The sequence below is a fragment of the Megascapheus bottae genome, chromosome 4 (genome assembly GCF_031878675.1).
Source record: "Megascapheus bottae isolate mThoBot1 chromosome 4, mThoBot2.hap1, whole genome shotgun sequence".
NCBI lineage: Eukaryota > Metazoa > Chordata > Mammalia > Rodentia > Geomyidae > Megascapheus > Megascapheus bottae.
Genome location: NC_143512.1, coordinates 23,162,761 through 23,182,657, shown reverse-complemented (window position 1 = coordinate 23,182,657; position 19,897 = coordinate 23,162,761). Strand labels below are relative to the sequence as shown.

The window sequence follows — 19,897 nt, the reverse complement described above, 5'->3', positions numbered from 1 at the left end:
AAAATGAAGCTGTGGCTCAAGTGGGAGAGCACCATTCTTGAATGAAAAAAATTAAAAATTAAAAAGTTAATGGATAGCACCTAGGCTCTGAATTCAAGTCCCAGTTCTGGAACCCCCTAAAAACATCAGCAAAAAAAGAAAGAGATAAAAAAGAGCTGGTAACAGTTTTCACACTCAACAGACTCGTGGCAATTCAAGATAGGTAAAAGTGGGTACTAATTTCCATTATATGAAAAACATTGAATTAAAAGACTCTAAAAGTTTCAATCAGGCTTAAATTGAATATACATATCTATTTTCTTAAGTCCATTACTAAAAATTGATCAGGCTGACTTAGTTGTCTTGTTCCTTTACCAAAATAGAAAATAACAAATCCTTAATGCTATCTTCAGAGTCCTGATCTTTAAACTTGGTGTCAATCGAAGTAAATTCTTTCTTTTTCTCAGCTTTTACCTTGCCTGTACCTATATGTAAATGAGAAAAAGAATCTTACAACATGTCCAATAATCAACGAAAATACAGCAGATTAAAATTTAATGTGCTGAAACAAAACTAAAGCCAAATTCTCTAAAACTATAATACCAAGAATATTATTTTAAGAATATTGCTCTTAATAATAACTTACAAAAGGAAAACTGGCTTAAAGCGTTTTGCATCATCAGTTTTTACCCTTCTCTAAGGCAATTCCAATCAACTTCATGGACCATGCCTCTAACATAAAATGTCTACCAACAGTGAACAGAGCAGCATTCTGTTAGAGATGCTAGGTTGTAGCTGGGTGTGGTGGCTCACACCTGTAATCCTAGCTACTCATTAGGCTGAGATCTGAGGATTGAGGTTCAAAGCCAGCCTGGACATTAAAGAATTTGAGACTCTTATTTCCAGTTAACTACTAGAAAACTGGACGTGGAGCTGTGGCTGAAGGGGTAGGGCAATAGCTTTGAGCTGAAGAGCTCAGGGACAGTGCTCAGGCTCAGAGTTCAAGCCCCATGACAGACAAAAAATGAAAAAAGGTCATCCACAGAGCAGACAAAGCTAAACCTGAAAATGGATGCCCAGAAATGATCAAGATCTATTCAGAAAAGTATCTGTAAGTGGAGTCATACTCCCTTGATGTAAAGATGAAGGCTTCTAATCTCAGTACTTAGGAGGCCTATGAGCCCCAGGTCAGTTCAAACCCTGTAGTAAGACTATATCAAAACCAATAGCAAAACTGAGTCACTGCTTCCAGCTCCTTCAAAAGTAACTTAAGGCTAAGAGTTTATGAAAAATGATTCTTACACGTAAGTGTTTCACATGGGCAATATAATTGCATCTTATTCTTAACAAGCCTATACTTGGTGCCATTTCATTATTATTATTATTCTTTTACCTCCAAATCCTTTTTTTTCTGTTGGTTATTATTTTCAGTACTCAGGGCCTGGCATGGTCCATGGACTTTCTCAAGGTTAGCACTTTACCACGTGAGCTACAGCACCACTTTTGGATTTTTTGGTGTATGTGGTACCAAGGAATCAAACCCAGGGCTTCATGATTGTGAGGTAGGCACTCTCTCACTAGGCCATACTCCTGGACCTGAGCCATTTAATTATCTAGGCCATGCTGTTACACCAGGGCAACTATCTCTTGGCTGCTAAGGAAAGAAAGGCCTTTAAAAAAGTTATTTATTTTTAAGTAATTGTACAAAGATGTTTTAATTCAACATGTCATCCCTTTTCATCATTCTTCCCTTCTTAAAATTAGAGCCACTAAAACAAAGAGCTCACAACTTATGTATGAATAATTATTCAATTGAATTGCCTGATACCCAAATTTTCTGTGCTGTTTCCTAAATATGAATAGGAATATGACTTTTTAGTTCTCTTTTCTAAGTAGGGCCAATTGTCCATTCTCAATATAAGTTAGCTATTGATAAGATATCAATTCTCTGTACCCTTTTGAAATTAGAAAGGATAAAAAAGATAGATAAGTGTTATTTCATTTCTTCAGGAGTACTTGGTAGTATATGATAGGCCACAACCAATAAAAAGGGCATTTCCAACACACACACACACACACACACACACACACACACACACACACACACCAAAACAAAATAAAACAAAAAAATTAAAAATAATACAGCCCTTCTCTGAGACTCAGTTTTAGGGAGAAACAACTGTCTTTTAATTAATGAATTATATATTTTATACTCACCTGACAGAACACGAGGAAAGCATAAAAATGGTATTAATGTGGACCATGCAACTATAGACATAGAAAGAAAATCTATCCACCAAGTTTGGTACCATGTTAAGTGTTTATCAAGGCGGGTAGAGCTACAATGGAAAAAATATGAAAAAATTTCAATGTGGGGCCTTGTATTAAAAATAAAATCATAATCAGAGAAAAAGCATAAACATTTTCTGTTGGTTGGTCATTTTTCAGTATAGTTTGTTGATTTAGATGACAGGAAGTGATTGTTAATTTTTAATTATGTATGTTTCACTTTGGCCTCAAAGGATTGTAAATTCTATTTGTCTCTCTACCTGTATGTCTCTTTCTTAATCTCCTTTCTTTCCTTTCTTCTTTCCTCCCTTCCTCCCTCCTTCTCTCCCTCCCTCCTTCCCTCCCTCCCTCTCTTCCTCCTTCCTTTCTTTTCCTTTATTTTTTCTTTCTTTGTTCCTTCTGTACTGGGGCTTCAACTCAGGAATTGGGCTTTGAACCTTTGAACATTGTTGCTCAATATTAGCACTCTATCACTTTACCCATAGATCTATTTCCAGTTTACTGGTGGAAGTGAACATTATTATTTTGGGGGGTAGATTTGAGGGAGAAAGGAAAGTGGGAGAAAAAATGAAAAATTAGGGAGGGAGTAACAATGTTTGACAAGAAATGTGCTTATCTTCCTTATATAACTATAACCCCTCTGTATATCACCTTTAAAAAAATCAAATTAATTAAAAAAAACTGTAGTACTGGAATGGAAATAGAAAGGTATATCAGAGGATGGACGGAAGAAAAACAATGTAACGTATACATATGATCCATCTGAAATATATGGTAGTAACTACTTTTACAGTAAGTGTAACAAGGACATAAACAGAATCAAATACAAAAATAATCATACAATTATTTCAATGCATGCAAAAAAACCTTCTGCCATCATTTTAAGAAGAAATTCCTAAAGAAACTAGGAAGACTATATCTCCTCACAATAATATACCCCACCTGTAGCCATTATTATCCTGTGAAGGAAAATGAAAAAGCAGAAATGAGGTATGTGTCTTGTCATTTCATCCTTATTTAATGCCATGGCAGTCCTGGTGCTTGAACTCATGGCTTGGGCGCTCTCCTTGAGCTTTCTCAAGGCTAGAGCTCTATCACTTAAGCCACAACACCACTTCCAGCTATTTCTATGTGTGTGGAATCAAATCCAGGGCCTTGTGCATACTAAGCAGGCACTCTACCACTAGGCCACACATCCACCCAGCACCATGCTTGAATTCTTTAGTCAAAGAAATAAAGTGGAAGAAAAAAAATACAAACAAGAAAGGAAGAAATGTAATTATTCCTATTTGCAGACAATATGATCCCTATCCAATAAAGCACAAACAAGGCTTCAGTAAAACCACCAGCACAACCATGCTCATCTCAGCATTATTCACCATAGCTAAAATATGTTATCATGGCTGGGAGTATAGCCTAGAGGTAGAATGCTTTCAGAGCATGCATGAAGCCCTGGGTTCCATTCCTATGTACAACATACACAGAAAAAGCAGGAAGGGGTATGGTGGCTCAAGTCGTAGAGTGCTAGCCTTGAGTAAAAAAGTGTCCAAGGACAGTGTACAGGCCCTGAGTTTGAGCCCCAGGACTGGAAAATAAATAAGTAAAATAAATAGAATATGAAATTAGCCTAGATGTCCCTCAATGGATGAATGGATTAAGGCTCATGCCTGTAATCCTAGCTACTCAGGAGGCTGAGATCTGAAGATGTCTGTTTCAAAGCCAGCCTGCCAGGTCGGGCACAGAAGGACCAGAGCCTTCCTCCTATTAACCTCTAGAAAATGGGAAGTGGGGTTTGGCTCAAGGGTTGGGTGGCAGCCTTGAGCTGAAGAGCTCAGAGACAGTGCGCAGCTGAGTTCAAGCCCCATGATCCACATACACACACAAAAAAATGTGGTGTATATACACAATGGAATTTTACTCATTCATTAGTAGTAATGTCATTTTTGCCATTTTGAAGGAAATGGAAAGACTTTGAAAGAATTCTATTAAGTGAAATACTCTAGACCCAGAGAAACAAAGTATATATGCTTTTTATTTTCATTAGTGGCATATAGAATGTCTATCAATATACAAGTAAATAGTCTGGGTGGTATGCAAGCAGTACCAAATGAGTTAACAGAAGCACAATAGACGCTATGAATAGCTCAAGAATTTATAATGTATTAGAAAGACTAAGTCACTCCAGGATATAGAAACAAAAGCCATATAATGAGTGATTGTTGTCCTTAATGTTATATCTTATCTCTTTTGCTGTCCCTTGGTTATCTCCTATTGTTACAGTATTTTACCTTGTTATGTGGTATATGTGCGTATTTGGTTATTTGAAATTGGATAGGGAAGGGGGGAAAACAACATGAGTGGTGTGGGGGAGGGGAATGGGGACCATGACATGAGAAAGGGTATCAATGTATGTGAAGTAATGCACCTTCTATCTGGTGAATATAATGAAACCCTTCTATTAATTACAATAAAAGTATATGAAAAAAATAAACACACACTCAAAAAGAAGAACTAAGTCAAAGCTCAACAAAGCAAACACTGGGAAATGAGTACTTGCAGTGGAAGGCAAGGGTAGAGGGGCAGACAATAAAGGAAGAGGGACAGAATATAGGCAAGAATTCATTGTATATACCATTAAATTAAGAAATGTAAGAAAGGATGTTGTATTTTGTCAAATGCCTTCTCTGCACCCAGAAAAATTATCGTATGATTCTTATCTTTATCTCTATTGATACTATATACTACATTGATTGCTTTGCAGATGTTAAACCAGCCTTGCATCTGTGGGATGAAGCCTACTTGGTCGTAGTGTCTAATTTTTTAAATTTGTTTCTGGATTCTGTTGGCTAGTATTTTATTGAGGAGTTTTGCATCTGTGTTAATTAGAGAGATAGGTCTGTAGTTTTCTTTTTTTGTTGTGTCTTTCCCTGGTTTGGGGATGAGTGTAATATTAGCTTTATAAAATGAGTTTGGTATTACTCCTGCTTCTATTTCTCAGAAGAATTTCAAGAGTATAGGTATTACTTCATCTTTAAAAGTCTTGTAGAATATGCAGAGAAGGCATTTGACAAAATACAACACCCATTCATGTTGAAAGCACTAGAAAAAATAGGAATAAGAGGTACATTTCTTTAAAAAAATTAAAGCCATATATGATAAACCTACAGCCAGTATTATACTAAATGGAGAAAGACTGGAGCCATTTACCTTAAAATCAGGAACTAGACAGGGATTCCCACTCTCTCCACTTCTCTTCAGTATAGTTCTGGAACCCTTAGCAAGAGCAGTAAGGCAAGAAAAAGACATCAAAGGGATCCACATAGGGAAAGAAGAAATTAAAGAAGAAATTCACAGATGACATGATCCTCTACCTGAGTGACTCAATAAGCTCCACTCCCAAACTCCGAGAATTAATAAACCACTTTAGCAAAGTGGCAGCATACAAAATTGACCTGCAAAAGTCAGTAGCCTTCTTGTATGCCAACATTACACAAACAGAAGGCCAAATCAAGAAAATGATCCCATTTGCAATAGCCACCAAAAGAATAAAATACTTAGGAATTAACTTAACCAAAGATGTAAAGGAATTATTTAATGAAAACTATAAAAGCCTAACAAAAGAAATTAAAGAGGACACCAGGAAATCCCATACTCAAGGGTAGGGAGAACCAATATAGTGAAAATGGCTATACTGCCAAAATTGATATACAAATTCAAAGCAATCCCCATCAAAATTCCAAAGACATTCTTTACTAAAATAGAAGACATAATCCAAAGGTTCATATGGAACAAGAGAAGACCTAGAATAGCCAAAACAATTCTAGGCAAAAAGAGCAATGCAGGTGGTATTACAATACCAGACTTCAAACTCAACTATAGAGCCATAATAACAAAAACAGCATGGTATTGGCACAAAAATAGACCAGAAGATCAATGGAACAGAAGAGAAGATCCAGAAATAGAACCACATAACTATAGTTAATTTATATTGACAAAGGAGCCAAAGATATACAGTGGAACAAACACAGTCTATTCAATTATTGGTGCTGGTAAAACTGGGCAGCCACATGCAGAAAACTAAAAATAGACCCTAGTCTTTCACCATGCACAAGCATTAACTCAAAATAGATCAAAGAGGGCTGGGAGTTTTGCCTAGTGGTAAGAGTACTTGCCTAGCATGCACGAAGACCCAGGTTCGATTCCTCAGCACCCCACATGCATAGAAAAAGTCAGAAGTGGTGCTGTGGCTCAAGTGGTAGAGTGCTAGCCTTGAGAAAGCCCAAGGACAATGCTCAGGCCCTGAGCTCAAGTCACAGGACTGGCAAAAAAAAATAGACCAAAGACCTCAATGTTAGACAGGAAACCTTGAAACTCCTACACAATAGAGTTGGAGGACACTGAAACTCATAGGCACAGGTAAAAAATTTCTGAAGAGAATCCCAGGGTCACAACAGATTGGAGAAAGACTCGATAAATGGGACTACCTAAAAAAAAATTCTGCATAGATAAAATCATAGCTACTAAGGTAGAAGGACAGCCAACAACTGGGAAAAGATATTTACCAAGAATCCATCAGACAAATGTTTAATACCCAGTACCTACAGGGAACTCAAGAAACTAATCCTCCCAAAACCCAACAAACCAATCACTAAATGGGCAAGGGAACTAAAGAGAGATTTATGAAAATAAGAGGTTAAAATGGCAGAAAAGCATATAAGAAAATGCTCATCATCCATGGTCATAAAGGAAATGCAAATAAAAACAACCCTAAGATACCACCTTACCCCAACAAGAATGGCCAAGATTTTGAACTCAGACAATGACAGATGCTGGCGGGGTTGTGGAGAAAAAGGAACCCTACTACACTGCTGGTGGGATTATAAGCAAGTTCAGCCACTCTGGAAAGCAGTGTGGAGGTTTCTTAAAGAATTGAAAATAGACCTTTCCTATGATCCCACCTTACCACTCCTGGGCATCTATCCTGAACACCATAACCCAGGATATGATAAAGACACCTGCTCAGCAATTGTTCATCTCTGCACTATTCACAATAGCCAGGTGATGGAGACAATCCAGATGCCTTACAGATGAATGGATATAAAAAATGTGATATATATATATATATACATACATACATACATACATGCTTACATACAACGAAATTCTACATAGCCAACGGAGAAGATAAAATAATGGCATTTGCAGGAAAATGGATAAATCTGGAGCGAGTCATGTTGAGTGAGATAAGTCAAGACCAAAGGAACAAAAGGCACATGATATCCTTAATATGTGGCTATTAGATCCAAACAGTACAAGAGTGAGGACTCAATATTTGCATATGCAATGCTATGGACATGGTATTGGTAATATAAACACAACTACATAGATATAAAAATTTGTGACTCTATACATAGATTAATACAAATCCTCAGCCTAATTTTAATTATGTTCTAACATCTAAGTGCAAGTGATTGTATATAGAGATTCCCTTCTTGAATACTTGTTTGTTAAATATGTCATTTGAAATGATATGAAAATCAATGTCAATAAATTCTTTAATAATAAAAAAGAAATGTAAGAAAGGAGTGAGATGAGATTGTTGAAGAGGTGACCCAGATCAAAATGTATTATATTCATACACTGCTTTGTTAAATAACTCCTGCCTTGTACAACTACATATAAGCCAGAATTATTCCACTAGGAAACTCTCCAATTTCTTTGTGAAAAGTAGAAACATATAAAATCAGAATACAACAATGATTAAGAGAGAAAGTGTACTCTAGCCCACTCGCAAATTGCCAGTGTAGAATGAAATATAAGGTCATTACCTATATCATGCCTTACATTGAGATCATTTCAAAAACTCCATCTGTTACTTTTAGTTTGGGTATGAAGTTCTGGGGTTTCTTCCTGGAGATATGTGCAGCATTGAGCTCCAAGACAGGAGTTCTATGCTACCTTTCTTTCAATGCTTCCTAGATGGTGATAACTTGCTCCATCCTTCAGTATGTGAGTGGAAGGAGAGAAGCTGGCATGCACCTCTTGGTGAAATGGTTGTAGAAGCTCAGACTTTCAGTCCAGACCCTGTGCTGGAAGTCACAAGGTTCTTCCCAGCACTGTTTCATGTCTGCAACCTGCACTAATGACTTCTCCCCTCTCCAAAGTAAACGTGTCTCTCTACATAATGCATTACTTGGTGTTGGGAGAATAATAATGGTAGCAATTCATTCATTTTCATTTTCTTAATTATTTTTTCTTACTGTTATATTAAAACCAGGCGTATATGGATTATCATCTGGATTCCTTAACACTTATCAAAGTAGTAAAGTATATGAATAGTTGTTCAAATTGTAACAACCAGGAAAATAATAATTCATAGTCTTCTGCCCTTTTTCTACTCCTCAATAAAATAAAATAATAGTAACTCTAGACTCATGTCTATAATCCTAGCTACTCAGAAGGCTGAATCTGAGGATCACAGCTCAAAGCCAGTCCAGGCAGAAAAGTCCATAAGTCTGTTATCTCTAGTATATTACTTAGAAAAAGCCTGAAGTAGTATTGTGGCTCCAACGGTAGAACACTAAGCTTGAAAAAAAGGAGCTCATGGACAGTACCTAGGCCCGCCCTGAGTTCAAGCCCAGGACTGGAAAAAAATATAATAATTGAATAAAATAATATTTACTTTTTAGTTACTATGCAGTCATCATGCAATTATATCATTCAATTATACTCTCAACCTGAATTTACAACATTGTGGTAGCTAGTTGGGTGCGGTGGCTCACACCTGTAAGCCTAGCGACTCAAGAGGCTGAAATCTTAGGATTGCATTTCAAAGCCAGTTGGGGCACAAAAGACATTGAGACTTATCTCCAATTAAGTGCTAGAAAACTGGAAGTGGTGCAGTGGCTCAAGGGATAGGACTGTAGCCTTGAGCTAAACTGCTCAGGACCCAGGCCCAGAGTACAAGCCCCATGACCAACAAAAAAAAGAAAAAAGTAACAAACAAACAAACACTCCCCATTGTGGTAGATGTCTTATTTTTGTCAGATACACTCAGTATTCCACATTCCCATACACAACAAAGGGATAGCTTTGATGGACAAGAATTGTACTCTTAGACCACAGTTCAAAGGGCATGCTAGAATTGCCCAGGAATTTGTATTAATCTCGAGTATCCCTCAACCCGTGATTTGTGGTAGTTACTGGATATTCTAACTTTTTTCAATGGCTATTGAAATGACTCTTGAATTTTGACTTAGGCTATTCCCATTAGTATTGAGTTCTAGTTGCTCCAAACTCTTTAAAGCAGAAAATAGAATGAAGGTTCCCACAGATGGAAGAGACTGGGGAATGAGGGAGTTATATGATTTCAGTTTTGCAAGGTATGGTTTTTAATCACCAAAAGGAACACAGAAAGAATTAATAGGAAGACTGGCATAATAACTAATAGTTTTGATTATATTTTAAGTCATAAAAATACAAATGCATGTTTTCTTTTATTTTATACATTAAGGCATACATAAGCCTAACAGCATTATCGGGTATATTTTTCTTAAAAATAGCTGCATTACAAGTTATATATATATACATATATATATATATATATGCAAGCTATATTTTCAATTCAATAAATATTTCATACTATGTTAACAAAAATAAAAGGAAAGAAAATAGCTTACCTTTGCTGTAAAGTTTCATTATCAGCTCTAAAATGTGGTGCTCCTATTGCATAACCCAAACCATACCCCAATATTTCTGAAGCATCACCAAGACCTATCAAGAAAATATTAAATATGAAGATGTTGGTAAATGATTAAAAATTAATTGATATATAAATGAAAACTTTACCTATATATTCTGTATTACCCCAAGTTATTTAGGCAGAAATAGGTAGTTTAGCTGGGTGCTGAGGCTCATGCTTGTAATCCTAGCTACTCATGAGGCTGAAATCTAATTGTGGTTCAAAGCCAGTCCAAGCACTAAAGTCCATGAGACTTATCTCCAGTTAATCACCAGAAAGTCAGAAGTGGTACTGTGGTTCCAGGGGTAGAGTGGTGGCCTTGAGCTGAAGAGCTCAGGAACAGTGTCTAGGCCCAGAGTTCAAGTCCCACAAGCAACAAGTTAAAAAAAAAAAAGGTAGTTCAAGGCCAACCCAGGAAAAAGTTAGAGAAACGCAAAATATTGTTAATCGATGAAACAAATTCAAGGAAACAGAAACGTAGTGGTGGTCATGGTGGTGGAACTGTCACTTGTTTTTGCTTTTGTGTGTTTTTGTTGTTGTTGCTGTTTGTCTCTCGTGGGGGCACAAGGGGTCAGAACTGGATGAAAGAAAGGTGAACAAATACAGTCAGGATTGTAGAAGAGACTGTGGAAAATCAACTGCACAACTTGTAGGCTCAGACAACAGGGAGAAATGGGGGAAAAACAATGGAAGCAGTGGCATTGTCCAAAAAGAAATGTATTCATTACTTGACTTATGTATTATGAAGCACACCATCTTCATAATAACAATAAGAATGTAAAGTTAAAAACAAAAACCAAAGAAAATTGACATTAATCAAAGTCCCAGGTATTCAAATAAAATAGCTGAATCTTGATTAAAAAACAAAACATAACAAATCACAATTTTGGTTCTAGTTGCTGGGAGGCAAAAATTGGAGATCCTATCTGAAAAACAAAAGTAAAACAAAACAAAACAAGAAGCAACTAGAGAAAATTAAAGAAAGTTTGGACAAATGGGATGTCATTAAACTGCAGAGCTTTTGTATGGCCAAAAACATAGCAAGTTAAACAGAAGGCCCACAGAGTGGGAGAACACTTTCACTAGCCATACAACAGACAAAGGCCTCACATCTAAAATATATCTACCGCTAAAATAATTGAATCTCTCCAAAACAAATCCTCAAAGAAACAACCAACCCATTAAAAGATGGGCCAAAGACTTAAAGAGAGATTTCTCTGAAGAGGAAATAAGAATAGCCTATAGACACATGAAGAAATGCTCAACATCTCTGGTCATAAAAGAAATGCAAATCAAAACAACTCTAAGATTCCACCTCACTCCAGTTAGAATGGCCAGGATCAAGAAATCAATTAACAAGAGATGCTGGAGGGGATGTGGCCAGGAGGGATCACTACTACACTGTTGGTGGGAGTGTAAACTCATTCAACCACTAGTCCTCAAAAGACTAAACATAGAGCTCCCATATGACCCAGCAATTCTACTCCTTGGCATTTATCCAAGGAGTAAATACTAAAGCCACTGGCACACGATGTTCATTGCAGCACGGTTTATCAGAGCAAAGATATGGAACCAACCCAGATGTCCCTCTGTAGATGAATGGATCAACAAGATGTGGTACTTATATTCAACAGAATCCTATGCTGCCATCTGAAAGAATGACATTGCCCCATTTGTAAGGAAATGGAAAGACTTGGAAAAAGTCATATTAAGTGAAGTAAATCAGACCCAAAGGCTCAATGGTTTCCCTCATTTGTAATAATTAGTACACACCTAGGATTCTCCTAGCAGAGGATTACAATAGCTCAAAACTAGGTACATTAGGTCATACAGGATGAGACTAAATGAAAGGATTTCTAGAATATGGAAACAAGAGTTTTATTTTGTGTGACTGTTGCTCTTAATGTACTATGTTATTTCTCTTCTCTTTTGTTGCCCTTCTGGTTAATCTCATATTGTTACTGTATCTGACTTTGTTACCTGGTATGTTCTATGCATGTTTATTTGTTTATTTGAAATAGTAAAGGGAAGGGGGGGACAAGATGATTGGGAGGGGGTTGGGAAAGGGAAATGGAGACAAAAACATGAGAAGGTGTATCAATGTGTGAGATGTACTGCACCTACGATCTGACGAATATAACTGTAACCCTTCTGTATACTATCCCAACAATAAAAAAGAAAGAAAAAGAAAATGTAACTCAAAGTAAAGAATCTGGCTGAATCAACCCTTGACAACCAAAGGGGTCACAGATGCTATGGCCAGGCGGCACTGACACCCTGCCCAAAAATTAAATTGTGCTTCTAGATAGAGAACAACATTCATTAAATACTCTAAGCAGAGACATAAAGTGAAAAATTAAAAAATTAAAAGTAAAACAACAAGAAAATGATGGAAGAGATGAAATGCTCTGAGTTCAATTCACAGTATCTTTTTTTCTTTTTTCTTTTGTTAGTCATGGGGCTTGAATTCAGGTCCTGGGTGCTATCCCCGAGCAATTGTACTCACAACTAGTACTCTGTCGCTTAGAGCCACAGCACTACTTATGATTTGGTTTTCTGGTGGTCAATTAGAGATGAGAGTCTCATGGACATGTCTGCCCAGGCTGGCTTTGAAATGTAATTCTCAGATCTCAGAGTAGCTAGGGGTGAGCCCCTAGCAACCAGTTCCTGGCATTTTCTTTAAGAACTATGAAAGCTTAAGAATATTCAAAAATGACTCAATCATTAAAAAGGAGAAAAACTTGCCTAAGTAGATGCCAGATGAGTGTGTAGAGACATTCTCCTCAATAAAGGTAAGTCCAAGGATATAAAGAGGCATTCCTGCAATTCCTTGCACCAACTTCCCAATGAGGAAGAAAATTAGGTACTTTAATTGGAATACTGTTCCAGATCTTGGGCAAAAGTTGATATTCTTGTTTTCCTGACAAATATCTTTTGGAAAGATAACAAATAAAAATTCAAATAATTAAAGTCAGTTAAGTGTACAATGAATATATAGCCATATTCTTTGTTTTTGTTTTTTTTTAACCAGACCTGGGTCTTAAACTTAGGGCCTGGGCACTGTCCTTGGACACTTTTTTGCTCAAGACTAGTGCTCTACCACTTGAGCCACAGTGCCACTTCTGGCTTTTTCTGCATATGTGTAGGAATCAAACCCAGGGCTTCCTGCTTGTTAGGTGAGCAGTCTACCACTCGGCTATGCTCCCAGCCTACAGCCATATTCTTTATCAAATATTTTCATTCTAGAGGTTATAGTTACTTCTATAATATTGTTTTAACTAATATTTCATTTACACTGATTTTAGTCATAAAATCCATCATCATATTCTCAGAAAAATGCCATAATAAAATATTTATGGGAATTCTGAAAGTAATACTTATGCTAAAAACCAAAAATAAATGTATACATATGTCTGTTTATATATATGCAACATGAGTGCAGCAGTATATCACACACATACTTATTTATATACACAGGTAACAAATTATATGATTATTTTCCTCTATTTTATGTCATATTCATGCAATTTTTTAATCTAAAATAAATGTATTTTTAATTTCTTGCACTATCTGAATAATCAACTTTTGTTTTAAATCTGTGCCTCTTTTATTAAAGTCTTACTTTAAACCAGTTTGCTTCTAATATCTAATGCAATGATATGGAATGTATAAAGTACTACACCCTCCCAACATACTGTATCTCAGCTATTGGCACTATTTTAGGAGATTATGGAAATTTTAGGAGGTAGGCTGGGTCAAGTAAAGAATATCATTAAGAAGTTTCTTTAAAGTGGAGGGAAAGGAGGAAAAGGGAAGAAAGAAGAATCTTTCAAACACAATAAGTAAAATGATAATTTCTGCCATGATAGTTTATTATTTTTTCTGCTCCCCTATTATCAAGCACAAAGATACTCAGAGATACTGATTTAGATAGGCTTTGCTAGATGACTGTCTATTGTGTATATCTAATCACAGCATTCTATAGATGACAGAAGGAATTACAATGCTCAAATTCACACTATATGAAAACTGATAAAAAGTAAGTTGAAATTATTCTAGAATGTTATTTCTTCTTGCTAGGGATATTTCTTATGTAGGAATATATGATCACTTCACATGTTCACTAGGGCACTACAGTTAATGAATTGCTTATACAAATCAATAAAAAATGGAAGGATATGCAGTCATAAAGATATTATGAGCTATTTTAAATTCCTTGAGTCAATGCTTGAGATAAATATTACTAACCATATATATGAAAATCTTACCTTCAATTTCTAACACTGACCGATGAACTTTAGCATTGAAGTATGGGATAGCAAATAAAAATGATCCAAATCCTATTAAGAAAGAGGAACCTGCAATCCACTTTGTTCTGTATCCTCTTTGTCCATAGTAAGCTACAAATACTGCGATCAGGCAAGAGGAAACATCATACATGAGTGTCAAGATCAGTTTCTCTGCTGTTCTCACATCATATTCCTTGTGAAAATTGGTATTGCTCAGATCTGCAAGGCCAAAGATAGTACCTACAAAGGAAATAAAAGAAACTAAAGCAATAATATGCCTTTTAAGGGACCAAGTCAATCGCTATTATCATATCAAAGCAAAAGCAAGACCTAATTTTTACCTTCTTTGGTGCTATTTTACATTATGATGAACATTTAAAACCTATAAACAAGTGTGACTTAAGATTCATTTTCAGAAACACTAAAAGGACTTAACTGCTATGAAATATTTGCCCCATGAACTATGAGCGTGTGTGTGTGTGTATGCTGGTCCTAGTGTTTGAGCTCAGGGTATGAGTGTTGATTCAAATGATTATGATAACACAGTTGTATGTATAACTTGCTTCTCCCACTACTCACATTTCTTCCATCAATTGACACCAGAGATGGTTATTTCAAAGCACATTTCTAAACTTTCAAGACACATCCTAAACCTGTTGACTTTGTCTACTTACTCCAGCCTTGTGTGACTCTTCCATAGAATATTACAGCTTGTATAAGACAAAGAATTTCTAGCTATTGAGATATGTCAGTGAATGCCATAGTGTGAACTGTATTCTTTTTTCATATATTTTTATTGTAATTAATAGAAGGGTTACATTATAGTCACCAGATAGAAGATACATTGATAACTTTCTCATGTCTTGGTCCCCATTTCCCTCCCCCCACCCCCGCAAACTGTACTCTTGTGCAATAAAGTGAGTTATTTTCCAGAAGCAATGGTGCATAAGACATTAATGAACTCCAATTATGGTAGTGTTTGCAGAACCTTGGTGTCAAGAAAAGAGCCCAGTAGGGGCTGGGAGTTTGGCCTAGTGGTAGAGTGCCTTCCTAGTATGTACAACGACCTGGGTTTGATTCTTCTGTACCACATACATAGAAAAAGCCAGAAGTGGTACAGTGGCTCAAGTGGTAGAGCTCTAGCCTTGAGAAAGCCCAAAGACAGTGTTCAATTCCCTAGTTCAAGCCCCAGGACTGGCAAAAGAAAAGAAAAAAGAAAAGAATATAATATAATATTATATTTCAATTAGAACATAATACTTATATGCTAAAAGATATAGAACTCTAAAAGATATAGTCAATCAGCCAACCAGGTAACTGATTGGGTATGAGTAAGGTAGTGTTGGTTTTCCTGGTCTGGTGTAGCAAGAAAGGCACCCAACAGTACAATGCCTCCCATCAGCAATGATAAAAAATAAGACCATGGGCTGGGAGTTTGGCCTAGTTGTAGAGTGCTTGAAAAACATGCACGAAGACTTGGGTTTGATTCCTTGGTACCACATACATAGAAAAAGCCAGAAGTGGTGCTGTGGCTCAAGTGTTAGAGCTCTAGCCTTGAGAAAGCCAAAAGACAGTGCTCAGACCCTGAGTTCAAGCCCCAGGACAGGCAATTAAAAAAATAATATCAGGAAATCAGCTCTTGTATGTCCTGCATTGTTGATGAAAATATCACAGTAACAACCTAGTGAAGAGGAATAGAATAACTAGGTGACAGATTCTTTTTCTGTCTTTTCTCATAATTGAGAACCTTTTCCACAATGCATTTCTTTCACTTAACATTCACATGGGAAAGCGCTGTCCATGCAGACAGATAATATCACAGTCCAGGTAAAAAGTTGTAAACTGATTTCAATATTGAAAGACAATAAATTGACAAACTGATCTATAAAAGAGTTTACAGGACCTGGAGTATAGCCGAGTGGTGGAGTGCTTGCCTAGTATGCACAAAGCCCTAGGTTCTATTCCTTGAGATGGCAAATACAGAAAAAGCTGGACATGGTGCTGTGCCTAGAGTACTAGCCTTGAAAACGTTCAAAGGTCCCGAGTTCAAGCCCCAGGACTGGAAATCCTTCATGGACACTTTTCATGAAAAAGAAAAGAATACAGATCCTAATTAATTCAATAAATCCACTAGTAACTTATAAATGTTATATAAAAAAGGCAAAACTATTACATGACAACTATATGTCAATATTCTCAGACATAAAAATTAATAAAATTTAAACTTACTACAGCAATGCATATTTTTAGAAAACATTAATCAAGTAATAAGAGTGTTTTCTAAGAATCCAATATTGGATAATATCCAGATTTTTTTCTTTGCCATTCCTGGGGCTTGAACTCAGGGCCTGAGCACTATCCCTGAGATTTCTCAAGGCTAGCAATCTACAGCTTAAGCCACAGCACCACTTTTGACTTTTTCTGTGTATGTGGTATCAAGGAATCAAACCCAGGACTTTGTGCATGCTAGGCAAGCACTCTAAAACTAGGCCACACTCCTGGCCTGATTAATATCCAGATTTAAAAGATAGATTTATAATCTGTCTATCTATCTATCTATCCATCTATCTATTTATCTATCTATCTATCTTGACAGTCCTGGGGTTTGAACTCAGGGTCTACCACTAGGCCACCCTCCCAGCCCAGAATTTATGGATTAAAATAATAAATTTTAAAAACATCTGATCATCTCAACAATGCAGAAAAAGCACTTGATAACATTGCACACCAATTTGTAACAAAATTCTTAATAACCTAAGAAGTAAAAGGAGCATGCTCAAAATAAAAAGGGAATCTTTCTTAAAAATGCATACAGTTGATAAATTTAATTATGAAAGGAAATCTGAATTCTTCACCCATAAGAGAAATCAGTACACATCCTTTAACATGTTCATTATTTTAGTGGAGGTTCTATACATTTACAATAAGATAAAAAAAAGTCTTCAGACTGAAATAAAGAAGTAAAACTCTCTTTACAGATGGTATGATCATGTATATATAAACCTTAATTTATACTGATCAATTAATTAATAAAAATTTCAGAAGGACTAGATAACTCATATCCCATTGACTTGTTAATGTCAATTCTCTCTTGATTCATAGCTAACAAAATCACAAAATAGATGTAAGTTTATTTTAAAAAAAAGAACAAGTTGACTGAACAAACAAAATACAAAGGACCTAGAACAATCAAAATGACTTCATAAAAAAATCTAAAATATGCCTCCTATATTAATTTTCTATTGCTATAACAAATAAAATTAACAAAACACAAAGAGAAGGAAGCCTGGTTTGAGTTTAGTCATAAGGAAATTTCAATGTAGGTGGAAGTTCAGCTATGGAAGGAATGAACTATATTCTTTTCAAGATTTACAAGGACTTAAGAATCAGATATATCATAAATAAGTATCTCAGATTAAGAAGGCTCCTAAAAGAACATTAGAGGGTGAACTGAAATATTTCTCACCTATGAATGAAAATAGTGAAAGCAAATTCATTGACAGCTGTTGAATAATAGAGAATCATGTGGTTGTGGCAAGAGAGTAAAATTGTGAGATACTCTGTTTCCTTTTTGAATAATTGACAAATACTTTAAAAATAAATGAGAAGATAAAATATGTCCTGCCTCCAGTGTAGGTTTTAGAGGGAGGGCAAATGAAGAAAATGAAGTGGAGAAGGGGGATGAACATAGTCTAAATATCTATGTAGGTACTGATAAAGCTGGTTGACATTGCCAGGGATGGCCGAGGGAGAGAATTAGAAAGAGTGAGTCTGGTGATCAAGGTACATTAAATATGCACACATGGACATCTCAAAATTATCATAATAAAACTATGAGGGGAATTTTTTTTTCTTTTTCTTTTTGGCCACTCCTGGGGCATAAACTCAGGGCCTGGACACTGTCCCCAAGCTTTTTCAAGGCTAAGCGTTCTACCACTTGTGCCACAGCACCATTTCTGGCTTTTTCTGTGTATGTGGTACTGAGGAATCAAACCCAAGGCTTCCCATGCACTGCCAGGCAATCACTCTACCACTAGGCCAAACTCCCCGCCCCAAGGGAAAAATTTTAATTTAATAAATAAACGAAAGAAACCTGGCGTTGTCATATTTGGTTTTCAACTTTATTTTAATCCCTTGTGACTCCAAACCGGAAAATAGAGTTTGGTAACCAAACAGCATTACAGAATCTTACAATACCATCATTTGCTGGCTCTTTAGAGGCGGGAACTCATCCTTCACAATCTGTGAAAGTAAGACAAGGTAAAACGCAGAGAGTAAAAGGTTAGCTGGCTTATCATTCCACTCGTACCTCGAAAACGTGTCTGAAAACATTAGCCCAATGGGGTCTTACAGGATCCTCTTCCCTGCACCCCACCTCCACATCTTACTTCCTCCTTGTATGCACCTTTACTGCAACTCCTAGGGTTCTCTTTACTGCTCATCAGGACCCCGACCCTGAGATTCACCTTGAGCCAGCATCAGGATACAGTAAAAAAACAGGAAACAACGAATGTTGTTAAATCGCTGGCAATAGGGGAATAAAATACAGCCCAAACCACGGGTCTCATCAGCCACCTTCTCTTCCTCTGCTGTGGGTAAAGGCTCCTTCGCAGTAAGGTCAGTCTCCCTCTCTGCATTTTTCTTTTTTTTGGACAAGTTCAGCTTCATCATGACTGCTGGAATCACTGTGAGATATAGGGGTTTCTTCTTGGCGCTTGCGACCTCTTTTTCCTCACTGGATATGGCGCTCATGGTCCTTATCGACCGGTCATCCCATGACAAGGCACTGGGTGAAGGCCGGCCTTCCCTTGGTGAAAGGCTTAGCTTTTTCTTACCCCAGCCCTCCTGGGTTGCAGCGCTCAACTTCGTAGACTGGCCTTCCTGGGGTAGGGTACTCAAGGTGTGTGCAGTCGAGGCCTGCCTGGCTTCAGAGTTCCCTTCTAGTAAGGCTGACTTCATGTTTGTTGTTTCCTCCTTCTTTCCTTGAGGCGCTTTGTAGAGAGTTGGCTCCCCTAGGGTGAGTAGGTCCTGGGTCTTCAGACACCTGGATAACCAATGCCCCTGAAAAAGGCCCGCTGTGTGTAGCCAGCCAGCATCCTGCAGCCCGAGCCAGCAGAGAGAACTTTTCTTCTTTGTTCTGGGGCAGGAGACAAACGTCTTTGCAGAGGAGTTGACAGTTGCTTTGGAGAACTCTCAGAACTGTTTTTTCCTTCTTCGGTTTCACGAGAGGAAAGCTAGACCTGATCCACGTTAATAAGGACTAGTATGGATAGGAAGTGCTTTGAGTGTAATGTTAATTAAACTCAGAGCATCCCAGCATTTGTGTAATACATACTCCTCAGCAAACAGGGAAAGAGAACTGAACAAAGGTGAGACCGTTTCTCCAAGCTCCTTTGTGGTGTCCTATCTGGAAGATGTCTTTTGGTATAAACTATAATTTGTTGAAGGACCAACAAAAATTCAGTATGTGCAGATAACGATATATTCAGAACAATAGAAGATTTGGAAGAATAGAAGAAATCAGAAAATAATATATTGATGAATGCCTAGATAGGAAGAGGATTTGCAGGTAGAAAATGTAGTCCTCACCCTAGAACAA

The 19,897-nt window shown here is 36.9% G+C and overlaps 1 protein-coding gene across 1 annotated transcript in view; it reads right to left on the bottom strand.

Moving 5' to 3' along the window:
• The window catches only part of Slco6a1 (solute carrier organic anion transporter family member 6A1), a 46,754-nt gene extending 27,280 nt beyond the window's left edge, over positions 1–19,474 (bottom strand). The window contains exons 1-6 of the mRNA XM_090331043.1: positions 18,765–19,474; positions 14,278–14,538; positions 12,755–12,940; positions 9,948–10,041; positions 2,197–2,318; positions 355–464 (exon numbers count right to left, since the gene is read on the bottom strand). Of these exons, the coding sequence (XP_090187169.1) occupies positions 355–464; positions 2,197–2,318; positions 9,948–10,041; positions 12,755–12,940; positions 14,278–14,538; positions 18,765–19,257 (1,266 nt within the window). The 5' untranslated portion in view covers positions 19,258–19,474. The remainder of the gene's footprint in view (positions 1–354; positions 465–2,196; positions 2,319–9,947; positions 10,042–12,754; positions 12,941–14,277; positions 14,539–18,764) is intronic.
• Between the last annotated feature and the right edge of the window lie 423 nt (positions 19,475–19,897).